The sequence below is a fragment of the Anser brachyrhynchus genome, assembly GCF_964034855.1.
Source record: "Anser brachyrhynchus genome assembly, chromosome: 3".
NCBI classification, from domain to species: Eukaryota; Metazoa; Chordata; class Aves; order Anseriformes; family Anatidae; genus Anser; species Anser brachyrhynchus.
In genome coordinates, this window is record NC_137696.1 from 36,509,269 (window position 1) to 36,523,460 (window position 14,192).

General features: G+C 40.4%; 1 protein-coding gene across 3 annotated transcripts in view; it reads right to left on the reverse strand.

Annotated features, from left to right (window-relative positions):
* Nucleotides 1-14,192, reverse strand: part of GLP1R (glucagon like peptide 1 receptor) — a 91,024-nt gene that overhangs the window by 62,284 nt on the left and 14,548 nt on the right. Inside the window, exon 1 of one of the 3 annotated variants that reach the window (XM_080585609.1) lies at nucleotides 3,394-3,927. The exons of the other annotated variants lie outside the window; for them this stretch is intronic. Coding sequence (XP_080441735.1) covers nucleotides 3,394-3,489 — 96 coding nt within the window. The 5' untranslated portion in view covers nucleotides 3,490-3,927. Of the gene's footprint in view, nucleotides 1-3,393; nucleotides 3,928-14,192 lie in introns of those variants that run through there. 3 annotated transcript variants of the gene reach the window in all.

Sequence of the window (14,192 nt, forward strand, 5' to 3'; positions counted from 1 at the left end):
CGGATCCCAGGAAAGCCATGCTACAAAGGCACTTTAATAGTGAAATCTGAGCACAGAATATAAGCCTTGAGGGGGCTGAGACTGGATAAAATACACCATGAAACTTCAGAGTGGAAGGGAAACTTCTCAGAGTTTCAGATGCAGCCAGCAGCTCCCAGGATTACCATCTTTCCTCTTCACCCATCATCATATAATACATCTTACATGAGACAGAAAGCAAAATACCTCCTTATGTTTGTATTTTTCTTTAATTATCTTTTAAATGGCAACACTTCTGTTACAGATTTAAAATGTTTTTAACACTTCGGGATAACATGCAAGACTTCAACATGCACTAAAGGCTTATATGCAATGTTACAGTCACCAGGACCTACAAAACAATAACCTTAGTCTTCAAAAAACAAAAGCAAGACCACCTGGCATTGAACCACACTTTGGTATGGCCTGGGTATTCTTGCCTCAGATAGGAATAATGACATACCCAAACTTCTGAGAGGAAGATCAAGTTTTCAGCCTTTTATCCTGGAAACACGGTTGAGTTACTTTAAACCTTTTCCTTTTTTTTTTTTTTTAAGAAAAAAAAAAGGCCAATAAAACATCCAATACAACATTATTTCAAGGCTTTTCCACTCATAATCAGCACAGCAGGGTCCAAGATACCTGAAGATTTCACATTGCTAGCTTTATGTTCATTCTGATTTGACATTCTTTCTTGTATAATAAGAACTGTTTTGCATTGCCTGTTATGTCAGTATAAGCTGTGCGTCTGCTGCAATGACAGGCAAATTGGAAGCAAGCTAGACACCTCGCAGCTCTATTCTAACTCCTAGCATGGACATAGGCTAGGATTTACAAGAGCTTTGTCCTCAATTCACAGTCCAAACTGGGGAGAGCACAACACTGTAATCCCAGAAATATTTGTTGTGACATTTCATCCCAGAAAATTCAAGGTGATTATGTCACAAAAGGAAGTATGCACGCTTGACTTGTAACAGATAAGAGATAATCAATATCTTGATGAAAATAGTGGTTTAACAGGGTTTAATCTTAAGACATCAGTTTAACAGAAGTCCTAAATGTGACATTAACTAGATCCATGATGGCAAGGTCACCTGGTTATTAACTGCATAGAGGACAGGGTCAGACTAAAAGCATCAGGGAGACCCTCACAGTGAGTCATGAGTTTTGTAATGAAGTCCATTTGGCCATCCAAACTCCAGGGAGTCTAGATACAGCCAGATCCTATGCCAATTTCAGAGTTAACAGTTTATGCCTGAAGGACTATACGCACAATCAATCCTTTATATCACTTTGCTAAGATAACAAAGTTTCAGCATGCTTAGAAAATTGCTTGCAAAGTTTCAGCAAGCTAGCTATTAGTCACTTACTGAACATCTGTCACAGGCAAGGAATCTCTCAACCTCAAGGAGTAACCTTGGAAGGCATCTCCTGCTCAAGAAGATCCTGGTATGCAGATCCTGGTATGCAGCCTGCCTGAGCTGCAATACAGGAGAGCTCAACAGGCTTCAGGCTGTCCAGTATTTGTGGGGCAAGATGACTGAACATTTGTCATATTCACATACCAGCCATATTTGGTTGGTGCATGCTCCATTAGCATGCTCCTTGGATCCATCTCCCCCAAATGCGCCTTGAGCCAGGTTCAGCTATCACAACCAGACACATTCATCACTGCCACCACAGATGGTTATTGCCCAAGCAAGGTCACAGGTGAAAGGTGGGTGGGGGAAGGAAGTAAACTGCCACAGATGAGTGTCCCCCATCAGAAAGAATGATTTACGTGTTTCATCGATGTCAGAGCAAATTAATTTCTTTAGGGCTTAAATACAGTCAAGCTTCTGGAAAACACTTTCCTTCAACAGTACCTCTGGGAGCAGAAGTTTAAAAAAAAGTGGCTGTAGCACAGCAAAATTCTATAACAGGGCAATCTATTCAGAGGACAAAGTTAGCTCCCCCTGCAATTTATCATCATTTTTCTCCACTTCTAATTTACAGTAAATACGAAAGCATATGAATGGCAGGATGCTCTTACTAGCTCCCTAAACACATCGGTCAAGACCCAACTTCTGTTATTATACACCTGTTAGAGAAGTCCTGCGAGTATTGATGCTCAACTGCCTATTTGAATAAGTTACAGTTTTTCAGCTGTTGCAGCAACAGCAAAAATACTGAATTTCTCCTTATTAGGAGTGCTTTGCCCCACTCTTCATGCCATGAGAAGTCAACCTTCTAGAAGATCAGTCCTTCCAGTGCAATGCTTCTTGAAAAACAAAAGTCTGGAAATATGTAAGCATAGTAGGAGGCTTTATGGTTTGCCACACACACACCCCACACATACACAATTTAACTTGATTTTATAACTGCTTAATCCATTGCACGGAAGTTGAATGATTTATAAGGAGATTAATGAATACATTATAGACAACACCACTGACAGTCCACTCCCTTTAAAGACTGAAGGCATGTCAAAGGGGAGGTGCATAAAACAATGTCAGTGCTGCCTATATTACATATAGTACCAGAGAAGTATCATTCGATACCTCTGCAATACCTTTACCAGAGATCATAAAATGAGATCACACTTCAGAACATCTGACATCCCCCAGATTTCCATATTCATTGCTTTCTCTTCACATATTACATCACCCAATTTTGAGTTTAATGTAATTATCTGATATTATAGAAGACTAAGTGACCCTTTTGAGATAAAGACATTATGCTTAGCCCCTTCTTTAGAGCTGCTCGACTGACCAGATAATATAATATTCATTATTCTTCCCAAGTCATATTTTACAAGATATTTTGTCAGCAGTTGGATCACTCTGGACAAGTCCCTCACTCTTCAGAAAAAAACAAGCAGTGGATCAAAACAGCTTTTCTTTCAGAGAAGAGTCTGTTGCCAGCTTCTAGGAGCTTTTCCTGTAAACACTTCTGTTCCTTGGTTACTAATTGAGCGAATGACTTCAGTAGCTCAAGAGCACCACAGAAAAAACACCCTTTCAGCATCCTCTCTGATAGCAAATGCAGCAAATTATGAGCTCCCCACAAAAGGTGCTACTGAATTCAGCAAGGAACTCCCTGGCCTTAGGGAGCTGAGCTTCCTCCTAAGCTGCAACAGCATCACACTTACAATGAGACCTTCAAGGAGGAGAAGTCCCAGGACTTGGATAAACAGAGATCTTGAATACAGTGTTCACCAGCTGTCTAACCCTGGAGACCCTTCTCTCTACTCCATCCCTCTTAAATTTAAGACTTCAGGTTTTACGACATCAACCTTTTGAACTCAAAGCTTCAAAAGCAAATTCAACCACCACTTAAAGCCTACCAATGCACAGAAGAGACACTGCTTTTACCTCTGAATAGAAAGGTTCTCACCTGAATTTGACAGCACACCTCTGGTGTGAACAGTAACACTGGGCTTTCAATAAAGACACACAAAATAGCACACTCCTGCCCCCAATTCCATTTCATCCTCCACCCAAGCAGCTTCAAAACAGAATTTCAGCCCATCTAAACAGTACTCAGAGAGCAAACAGCACCCCAGTCAAGGACAAAAATACATATAATTTATTTAAAATCAGAGGCATAATCTCAAGTTCCTTTCTCCCAGTTGAAAATAGTGTCTGCACGTCATCCTGCCTGTATGCATCCTGGCACAGCTTCAAAAGGAAGGGCGGAATGTGCTCCCATGGGAGCCTAGAAGGCAAACAGCACAGAGCACTTTCCCCCTCTGCTCCTCATCCCCATTTTCTTAAGGCCAATTCTTGCTAAATTACAAGAGGGTAAGCATATACACCTCCCAAAGAAGGTTAGGAACTGCAGGTTTCCAAATGTAGAGTGCATCGGTGTGGAGATTCAGGTAAGGCATTTTAAAGAACGCTCCCCTACCCCCCCCCCCCCCCCCCCCAAAAAAAAAAAACCTGACTTGAGACATATTTTTGTTTTCAGTACTTCTGGAGGTTAGGCAGGAGCAGCTCCCAGTTCAACTGACTTATCATTGCACAAATTCTTCCAAATACATACACTGTCTGAACAGGTGGGAGGATTCAGCCCTGACCACAGCAGTTTCCACTCCAGGACCAAACATCTCAGGTCTGTCCTATGATGCTTCAATCATGCTTTGAAACCTACCAGTCCTCTCTTCCTATCCTCAAATTTTGTTTTGACAAGGCATATTTCAGTAAGAATAATATCTCCTGGCTCCCATTATTTTCTGGATCAAGGCGAAGTATTTGGCATTCAAAGGCACAGATGTCAAAGCAAACTGCTTTAATACCTAAATCAACTTTCATAGTATACTGTAATAAAATCAAGGGAATAAAGTGGAGCCTAATATTTCAGCATGCTACAAAATAAAGCATTATGTTCTAGAGACATTAAAAAACAAACAAAAAACCTCCTTTAGGTCAGGTAGAACAGCCTGAAAATTTGGTACAAACCTACCTTCAAAAGATTATTCTATCTTCTGTCTTCAGTGATGGACATACCTCGGAAGAAGACTTACCCATAAAGGTTCTCCGCCCCATAAAGAATTTTTCCCAGCCCAGATAGAGTTTCCTTCTTTGATCACCGTAGGACCCATGAATCCATATGCTTACACATTTGAAACAGATACATATTTAGTTTGACAGTCATTGATTCCAGAAAAATGTTATTTTCATTACTACTTCTTTCATCTGTTCTGGTAAATGTTGCTGTCAAGGACTTACTACATGAGCCAGTCATAAAAATGACACAAGAAACTACTGAGCAACTATGCAGAGAGAAGAAAAATGTAAAAACTTGGAAGAAACTAACTACCAAACTCTTGGACAGCAGAAAACAATCCCATAATTTTAGTTGAAGAAACTGTGTGCCAACACTCATGAGAATTAAATTATACAACTCCTACACAAAGAGATTTTACTATGCATTGCAAACCTAGGTACATGTCTTGTGAAGTGCTCTATAGAAGACATTTATGTATGCGGTTATACAACAGAGCAAGCAAAACAGAGTAAAGAGTTGAAATTTCGTTTTCAGACAGATACAAATGGGTAGCACTAAGAACACTATGGAAGGAACAATGACAAAGTTAAGCAATGTCATAGGAGTACAGGAAACTACAAAGTAGAAAACGAGAGGAGTTCTTCAGTCTACCCTCACAGTTTTAGAGATTGTAGCCTATGGTATTGGAAGAATAGCAGCCTTCCATTAAAAATATTACAGTAATGCCTACTATCACAATGGGCAGTGAGAAATACACAGGGCTGAAAAAGTAGGAAGAGACAGGGTGGAATTCAGATGCTTAATCATGGTCACCTACTGTTCCTCCCAGTAAGCATAATTGTCTTGCTTTGGCTTCTGCCGAAGTTGCAGAGGTGCATGTTTCCCCTACAACCTGCACCACACAATTGATTGTCTTACACATGGTCCTGAATACTGTAGGACGTTTTCAGCAGCACTAGATGCCTGCATTTGGGCAGCTGACTCATCCCGAATGTCTGAACTGCTGAAGCAAAACAAAGTGAAGAACATCTGTCAAAGTTGGACTTCTGGCTCTTCTTACTGTGGTTCAAAATGCAATTAGCTAAGCTGGTTCTTCATGACATACTGAACCAAGTGCATTCTAAAAAAAAATTGAAATAAATCGGATTAAGATTATAACTGACTGGTTTCTCTGCAACAGCCAGCAACAGTCCAATCCCAGAGCTGGCTGAGCAAAGAGATGGACAGAGCCTGCAGTCTTGCAGAGCCGGGAAATCACAACATTTGAGTTTCCAAGCACAGAGTGAAATCCTGAAAACAGAAGCAATAATCTACATCACAACCCTAGGGACTAAGACAACATCACTGGGTTGTATAAAACCTGTATTTTCACTGCGCAAGAAACACACTAAGTCTGTTCACCTTTCACACTGAAGTGTCCCAAGGGATCCACAGCTTTTGAAATGACTATTTACCAGTCTCTCGCTCTTTTTCAGAGCTGTGGTGTAGGATCAAAAGGCAAGGGGTAGACATTTAGCTGTTTTTCCCCAGGATCACCAATCCTATACAGCAATGTAAGGCTTTTCCCCAGCTTGCTAGCCCATCACTATGACCTCTCTGATAAGTTCAATAGCAAGGAGAAAAACAAACAAACAAACAAACAAAAAACAGCAGACATACTAACCTTCAGACTTTTTTCTCACTGAACGCCTTCTCATTTTTTTTTTAATATTTTTAAAATGAGTTTAGTTCTCCCCTCCTTCCCAAAACAAAGGGTATAAAACAATCACCAGAAAGCTATTAGAACAAAACAAAAAAACAACCTCCAGTACATAATTTCATGGGTTCTGCGCATCTACTGTTGTTTAGAGATTGCTTTCTTCTTTAGCAATCAAATTTGTATGGCTTTTACAGTTCTAGCTGAGGACAGTAGTTTATTTCAGTTTTAACTAAGGCCAACTTAACTCCCTCAGCAGCTCATTGTCACAGTGGCTCAAGGTCCATCGTCCCATTATCTGCCATATTGCTCCTTCCCTCCTATCCACCCCTCTGCCAAGACAATTATATGTAGTGCCTTTGCAAATTGCTAGTGTTTTCATCAACGGTTACAATGCGTTTGAGAACAGACCATGCAAGAGGAAATTCTGCCAGTGAAACTCATTCTCCAGACATCATCTGTCTTCTTTCCAAACGTTACATAGAAGATAATGCAGAGGTACACCTCTGTATAACACAATGGCATGGGTCTATCACACCTAGACAGAACAGAACCCCCACAACAGCATCTTTGTGGTATCACAGCATATACAATAGTGTTCACATTTATTTGGTTGGATGCAGCGTTGTGTTTTATAGCCAGCACATAATCTTACAATTTTCAGCATTCAAGCCACACAGCTGCCAAACGTTATATTCCAAGGGCTTGATCTGTCAAAAACAAGACAGGAGCAATGCTGCATAAAGGCTAGTCTTAACTCATCCTAATACAGAGAAACACTGAAGTAGGAAAAAAAAAGTCATAAGACAAATGAAAAAGGTGTACTGAGGTGCTACCCAGGGACTGTACTCTGATCATATGAAACAGAAGTAACACAGACCCACAACCAAGGACCAAATCAGCATGCCTAAAGTTAGCTTCACACTGGATGATCTTCACATTATTTTATCCGAAGTTTGATGGGAAGATCTTGCAGTCCTTGACACCCCAATCAATTGGGAATACAAGCTAGAAGAAGAAATCTAGCACAACACACTGCAGCAGGACTGCAGCACTACCCTCAGAGCCATGTTCCTGGTGTGGAGGGAACCAGGTGATGTTATCACTTTGAGACCATCCAACATGAAATTTACGTTCCTGCTTTCATGCCACCTCTTGCATCCTTTTCCTTCTACCTTCTTTTTAGACAAGGCACAGAAAATTTTGGCATCCCTACATAGGGTTGGTTTTTGCTACACTCCTGAAAGACTCTAATGAGAGCACCAATTTAAAGCATCACCTTAACTTGACAACAGTCTGTTGTATTTGTGAGGTCTTGGTAGCTGACTGTATGGTAGTCTTCCTCCACAAGTGTTATTACAAGCATGAATCAAAAACAGATATGGGAGACATGTCTGGTTTTACTTCTGTGTAATTCTACCTTTATTTGCAGAGACCAACTCAGTTTCTTTGAATTAAAAAATAAATAAATCAAACTTGTAGCTTATTTTTTACCCTTTTCCATTCTCCGTGAACAGTGGCCACCATCTTCAACAGTATTAAAAGTTACAATCACTCTTCAGCTAGTTACAGGACACAGGAATTAAATCTATTTTTAAAAAGCTTGCATTAATCCATTAGGTGATATTAACTTTTACCTCTCTATTTTTCCTGCATCCTTAATAAAAGGTTGATGCTTTTATTCAAGGCTTTGCATAGAACAAAGCAGGCTGAAGACTCTGAAATCACAAAATTCCAAATAGTGCTTAGCTAGCTGTTCACTAATCCATTGCAACAATGTTATGTTATTATCCTTGACTCAAATGATTCAGCAGGATCAAAATCACCCTTTCACCCAGGTAAAAGTACCTATCAGATTTATCCAGAATGAGTTTTTGTCTCAGTTTTTCCTTACAGCCCTTCTCTGACAAGGAAGTACAGAAATGCAAGCAAGCCAAGTTGAATCACAGATTTTTCTTACATTAGGGCTGGAAAGCTAGTTATGAACCACAGGAATCAGATCAAACTTCCTCAGATTTGAATTATCCTACCACAAAACCCCTTTCAAAAGGATGACTGTAGTGCCATTATTTTGGAATCACAGTGCAATAAAGACATTAAGGGAGATGCCAAGTGTATAATGCTTGGGTGCAAGCAAATGGGTGACCCAAAGGTAGACCCAAGGAATTTTGGCCTTGGTTCGCCAGGGAAACAATATCAGTTCTCTGAAGTTACTAACTGTGCAGCTGCATGTGTTGATGATACAGAGATTTATGAAGTTAAATTAAAAATCTTTCTGTATGAGAACTTGCTTTAGTAATCCCCTTCTTTTAGCTCAGAGGGCTTTTGTAAATTTGAGAGTTTTAATAAAAAAAACAACCCTCCATCATTCCTGTTGGTATCCAATACTGGGCCAGTTTATAAGTTATTCTTTCCTGCAATTCACTCCTCTGCAACCCTCTCAAACAGCAATTTTCCTCAATTCACTCTCCCAGTATTTTGATAAGGAAATGAACTGGTAGCCTGCATTCCATTTCAGTATAATGCATAAATCTGTTCTCCCACCTTGTCTACGTTCTTACCTCAGTTATATCTACATAGCTGCACATGAACCTTGTGCACACTATGTTCAGATACCAATACTCAGTCCCTGTTCTGATCAGAGAACCTGCACACTAGATTCAGCAGCCGGGGCTCTGTGCATTATTCCTGCAAGTCAATCCCACATGCTACTACACTCCTTCCTCCCATAAGTAGCACAGAGGAAGTCAGATACAAGTTGTAACCTCCAGTTCTGCACAGGTTTGCCCCCACACCCTATCCTCAGGCCACTTCTAGCAGGTTTTTATCTCCATCAGTTGGAGCCTTGCAACATCATTTTTCCCAATGTGTGTGAAACCAGTGGATTCTCCTCATTCAGAATCCCCATCAACTCCAGGCCCAGATTGTATTTCTTTACTTCTGGCAGGTATCACAGCCTTCAGCCCTGCAGGTCTGCTGTGGCAACAGCCTGTTTCAGAGACAATTATAACTTCAGACGTGAGCCTGCCTCCCCTTTGGTGGTTCTTTCCTTCCCATACTCTTGTAGGCGTATATGGAGCTAAAGACACTTGTAGTTTAAGTTACAGAAATAAATTGTGATTGTGTTGATGTTAAAACTGAATGGACAGACTTCTCCACACCCTTCTGTGGGGAAACCTTAAAAAGGAGGGAGAGGTCAGCAAGAGGAAGACTGCTGTTCAGACAGCAAACAAGCACATTGGTTCTCAGAAAGCAGGAGATGTGATAAAGCCCAAGGGCAGGGTGAAACAACTTCAAAAGCCAACCGAAAAAAAAAAAAAAAAGAAAAAGAAAAAAAAGAAAAAACGCAGAGAGCTTCTTCTCAAGAAAACTGTCCAGCCTGAACAAACAAACACAGAAGGAAGAGCTGCCCCTACGGTCAAGTCCCTGGCTTTTGCCAAAGTGAATATTTTAACTTATACACAAAGCTTCCCCTCCTCCACCTCCAATTTTCAAAGCACCAAGGGAAGCAGTGACCATGCAGTAATAACCACTCACAGCTGAAAATAGATAGGTCACTTAAAGGAATTAAAATCATTCCATTAGTTCCATGTTAGTAGTTTCACAGCCACATATTTCCTATTTGACACTAACCTTAAATCAAGCAGCACTTGTAGGAACAGAACAGATCCACTGAGAGGGGCCTAGAGAAAACACTTGAGAACTTAAATAGCAGTGGCTTTATGTGACGTCTTTCCCAAGACAGAGTTTGTTCTCTGAACTAACTCTGCAAAGTATTTTTGTTTTAGATCTCAGTTCATCCTTAAGATACACTTCTGGAGGACAGAGTCATCTTGCAGTATAACTCTATCAGCATTTAAAAGAGCATAAACCAGCACTGCTGTTGAAGTAAGTTATTTCTCTGTTCCCAAAGAGAGGCTGCCATTTCCTCCCCCCTCCACTCCTCTCTTCTCCTTGTGCCAGCATAAGTATCCATGCCATTGCACTGAGCTGGACAGGCAAGCTCTCCAGGGTAAAATTAAATAGGCAAAATGTTCAAGAGGATAAGAGTTGCTGCAAAGCAGAGGCAAGCAACAGCAGTATAGCTCACAGCAAAATGTAAGAATAATCTTACAGTCTTGGAACTAAGAGGAGCCTAAAACAAAGCCCACTCCCTGTAAAAAAATGTTTATGCTAGGAGTCAAGTATTTATTGCTCACAAGGAAACAAAGACTTGAAGACTTCAGTTATTGGAGAAGTAGTCCTTCATGTTTCTTTGTCGATACCCATTCCTAGATAGAGCACTCATGATTTTTCACCTTTTGTTTTCCACCAGGAACAGTACATGGCAATCGCAGGGACCTTGAGACCAGAAGAAACCATGATAATCTCACAGCTGATGAAAATCTCATTGCCCTCCTTTGTAACACTTTTTAGAGCCTCACACATGCTATCTTAACCAGAAGATACTATTCATACACATCTAATCTTGGTTCAAAGACTTGAAGTGATAGAGAATACATTGCACTCTTAGGCAATCTGCTACTATGGCTAATTACACTCACTATTGAATTATTTCTGGTGCTTGTTTCTGGTCTGAGTAGACTTAATCATGCAAATAAGTTTCCTTAAAAGGAATTACTTCACAAAACATGAAGTATATCAGCAATTTTGTTCATCAGAATGGGGCTAATGTCATGAAAATACACATAATTTTTCCTCTAAATAATAAGCTGGTTAATATTAGTTATGTTAGATTATTTTTCATCCTTTTCACAGTATAGTTGGGTGAGTAACAGATTAAACAGCTATTAATTACTAGTGAAGGCAAATAGCCAGCATCCTGGCTTGCATAAGAAGCAGTGTGGCCAGCAGGTCTAGGGAGGTGATTGTGCCCCTGTACTCGGCTCTGGTGAGGCTGCACCTCGAGTACTGTGTTCAGTTTTGGGCCCCTCGCTACAAGAAGGACATGGAGGTGCTCGAGAGAGTCCAGAGAAGGGCAACGAAGCTGGTGAGGGGTCTAGAGAACAAGTCTTACGAGGAGCGGCTGAGGGAGCTGGGGTTGTTCAGCCTGGAGAAGAGGAGGCTCAGGGGAGACCTCATCGCTCTCTATAGGTATCTTAAAGGAGGCTGTAGAGAGGTGGGGGTTGGTCTATTCTCCCACGTGCCTGGTGACAGGACGAGGGGGAATGGGCTAAAGTTGCGCCAGGGGAGGTTTAGGTTGGATGTTAGGAAGAACTTCTTTACTGAAAGGGTTGTTAGGCATTGGAACGGACTGCCCAGGGAGGTGGTTGAGTCACCATCCCTGGAGGTCTTTAAGAGACGTTTAGATGTAGCCCTTAGTGATACGGTTTAGTGGAGGACTTGTTAGTGTTAGGGCTAAGGTTGGACTAGATGATCTTGGAGGTCTCTTCCAACCTAGACGATTCTGTGAAAAACTTAGCTTATCACAATCTTGCTACCATGCAGTACCATGCTAATGCTCTGCCCTGGTGGCCTGTGGAGGGAAGGCCTGATTTCTACTCCTCATCACTGTTAGGATTTAGTTGGTTTCTGACATAGTTGTCCTTAGCCCCATTACCCATAGATTTTTCAGATACTTTAATCTCCATTAACATTTTTTAATTGTTGATTAGTTTGTAATTGTTGCCATCAGCTTCTTTACTTTTTTTTTTTTTGTCAGTCATTCCTGGAGTTACTTTGAATATCCCTTCCAATTTGTTCTTTTAAGAAATAAGTGATTACAGAGGGCAATCACACAGCTAGAGGTACTGGGGATATTATCAACACGTTGAACACCTCAAAGTTAGTAGCATTTGTGCTCTTTATTTTTATTTTTTTCACATTTTTACTTCTCCAGCTTTGTGCTTCAGATGGTAGTTTATATTTCTTTCTACTTTTCCAATGAGAAGAAGGAATTGCTTGAATAAACAAGTTAAAATCTGTAGATGGAAGTGCTACGCTATCAGGGCTGTGCATCACACCTGCTTCTAGAGATCAGTAAAAGCTTTCTTGCCTGACTACCTTGCCCCAAAAATAAGTCAGTTCCTCACAGCCAGCAAAGCAGGATGCTTTGTATACTGTACAGAAGCAATGACTCTGTCACCTCTGGTATCCTTCTTGCCTTAGTAGCATACATTTTGAGGACAGAAAGTTTACTTGCATAAGTTTAACATATGGTGACTAACATACCTATTTTAAAGTTCTGTACAAATGTCACACCAGTCATACACGTTCACACGTGCATATGTACACCCACGCAACCCCCTCTTACATCCTTCCAACACAGCATTGGAAGTCGCGTGACTTTTTCCTCTTTCTTGTTATATTCTTCCTCTCCCTCTTACCAAGCGTATGTGGAGTCTAAAACAAAATTCAAACCACAAGATCTTACAAGGATCCAGTCTGAAAGTATTAATAGTTACCATTCACTTCCTGGCTTTAATTATTGGGTTCTACCCAAATTTGTCTTCCTTATTATCCTGCATTCCTACATACATAAAAAATGATTTATTTTTTTTACGGTTGTATAATATCTTATAGAAACAAAGCAAATCTCAACCTTAAGATTAATATATAAAGATGTCCATGATGCTCTTGCAATTTTATTAGAAGTGTTCCTTTCAAAAAGAAACCCACTACCACAGCTTCTCTCTTCATGTCACACAGAGCTCTCAACAGGCTGAAACTGATCAAATGAACAAGTTCTTTTTCGCTAAGTAGTAGAATTGCAAATTTTAAACTCTATGAAGGTCTAGCCAGTAGCTAATAGATACCCAAGACTGACATGAAGTATATGGACAAAATCTTAATTTCCAAGAGATCTAAATGAGATAAACATGATTCTACATGGGTAGAAAGAATAAGTGCACAGAGGAAAAAAAAAAAAGAAAAAAGAAAGCTTTGATTACATTAAAACCCATAGCCAAAGATCAGAATAAAATTGTAGGTACAGGGAAACCTTGTGCTCCAACAACCTACATGTTCAGGTCACTGTTGGGTACATCCTCCTCCAGTCTTACAGCAACCAGGGTTTATTTAGACCCCGTGATAAGCCTTTGTGCATGCAAATCTCTTTCAACATTCTTTACACAACAGTTTCCAATTATTAAAATGAATGCGTCATGAATTCACTAAAGATTCATCCTTTGTACTTCATCTCTCCAAAAAGGAGAGTCCTTTAGCTATATAGGCTTTTTAAAAGGGCAGGAGGAGGTGCATTTTTATTAGCTTTTCAAAAACAAGAGACACTCATTAAAACCCAACGAGGTCCCAGCTGAGCACAGGATCTCACTAGACTGACCACTATATAAATGTTTCAGGCAAGGCACAAATGAAACATGAAAGAGCCACAGCCTAAACAGGAATTGTTCAGAAGGGTCTATTTTATGGAATTCAACTGGAAAAACAACACAACCAAAAAAAGCAGTAACTCGCTATATGGAGAATAAGACAACTCTGTCCAGAGCTGGGACATGATCTCCAGAGGAGCCCATTAGATAAGCAGCCTGGGCAGCTGGACAAACACACAGCAGACTGGCCAGCTTGTCTGCTTTGTTTCTAGCAGAATTTTCGGTGGAAAGAACACTAACCCACAGAACATTTCTCTTGTCAGATTACTTGGACCAGAAACGATGAAAAAAATTAAGGCAGCAATGGGGTGGAGGAAAAGACAGATGGGAGGGAAAAGAAGCCTAAAGAAAAAGACTTAGTCAAGACCAAAGTAGGCTGACACTTTCCACTCCTAACTGTGCAAATAAATTCTTCTCCAGTTTGTGTCATAAAACTAAGCAAAAGACAAGCATTGCTAAACAAGTACAAAACAGTTAGCTCATAATAGTACTGAAGTTGAATATTCCTGTGTCAGATGCCTGTCACTCCACACTTGACGGTGTTCCAAGTTTGCTACAAATTTGCTATGAAATGATCTTCTCATTTCCCAGTGAATCTGCTGCACATGTTGCCTTTCAAGGAACACTTTTTCTCCTTTGCTGATCCCAGCTGTCCATTG